The sequence below is a fragment of the Gavialis gangeticus genome, unplaced genomic scaffold (assembly GCF_001723915.1).
Source record: "Gavialis gangeticus isolate Ggan-Ray unplaced genomic scaffold, GavGan_comp1, whole genome shotgun sequence".
Classification (NCBI taxonomy): domain Eukaryota; kingdom Metazoa; phylum Chordata; order Crocodylia; family Gavialidae; genus Gavialis; species Gavialis gangeticus.
In genome coordinates this window covers 1526041-1526252 of record NW_017729018.1, presented here as the reverse complement: position 1 = coordinate 1526252, position 212 = coordinate 1526041, and the positions used below count along the sequence as shown (strand labels likewise).

The following is a 212-nucleotide window of genomic DNA, read 5'->3' as shown; positions in this document are numbered from 1 at the left end:
CGGCGCGGAGCAGGCCGGGAGTGGCGGTGACTGCGCCATGGACGGCGGCTTCGGCTCGGACTTCGCGGCCGGCGGCGCGGGCGGGAAGCTGGACCCGGGGCTCGTCATGGAGCAGGTGAAGGTGCAGATCGCCGTGGCCAACGCGCAGGAGCTGCTGCAGGTCAGGAGCGGCGGGCGGGCTGGGGGGGGCCGGGGCACGTGGCCGCGCCCCG

General features: G+C 77.8%; 1 protein-coding gene across 1 annotated transcript in view; it reads left to right on the top strand.

Annotated features, from left to right (window-relative positions):
- Positions 1-6: 6 nt before the first annotated feature.
- Positions 7-212, top strand: part of TIMM13 (translocase of inner mitochondrial membrane 13) — a 3070-nt gene continuing 2864 nt past the window's right edge. The window contains exon 1 of the mRNA XM_019513198.1: positions 7-160. Coding sequence (XP_019368743.1) covers positions 38-160 — 123 coding nt within the window. The 5' untranslated portion in view covers positions 7-37. The remainder of the gene's footprint in view (positions 161-212) is intronic.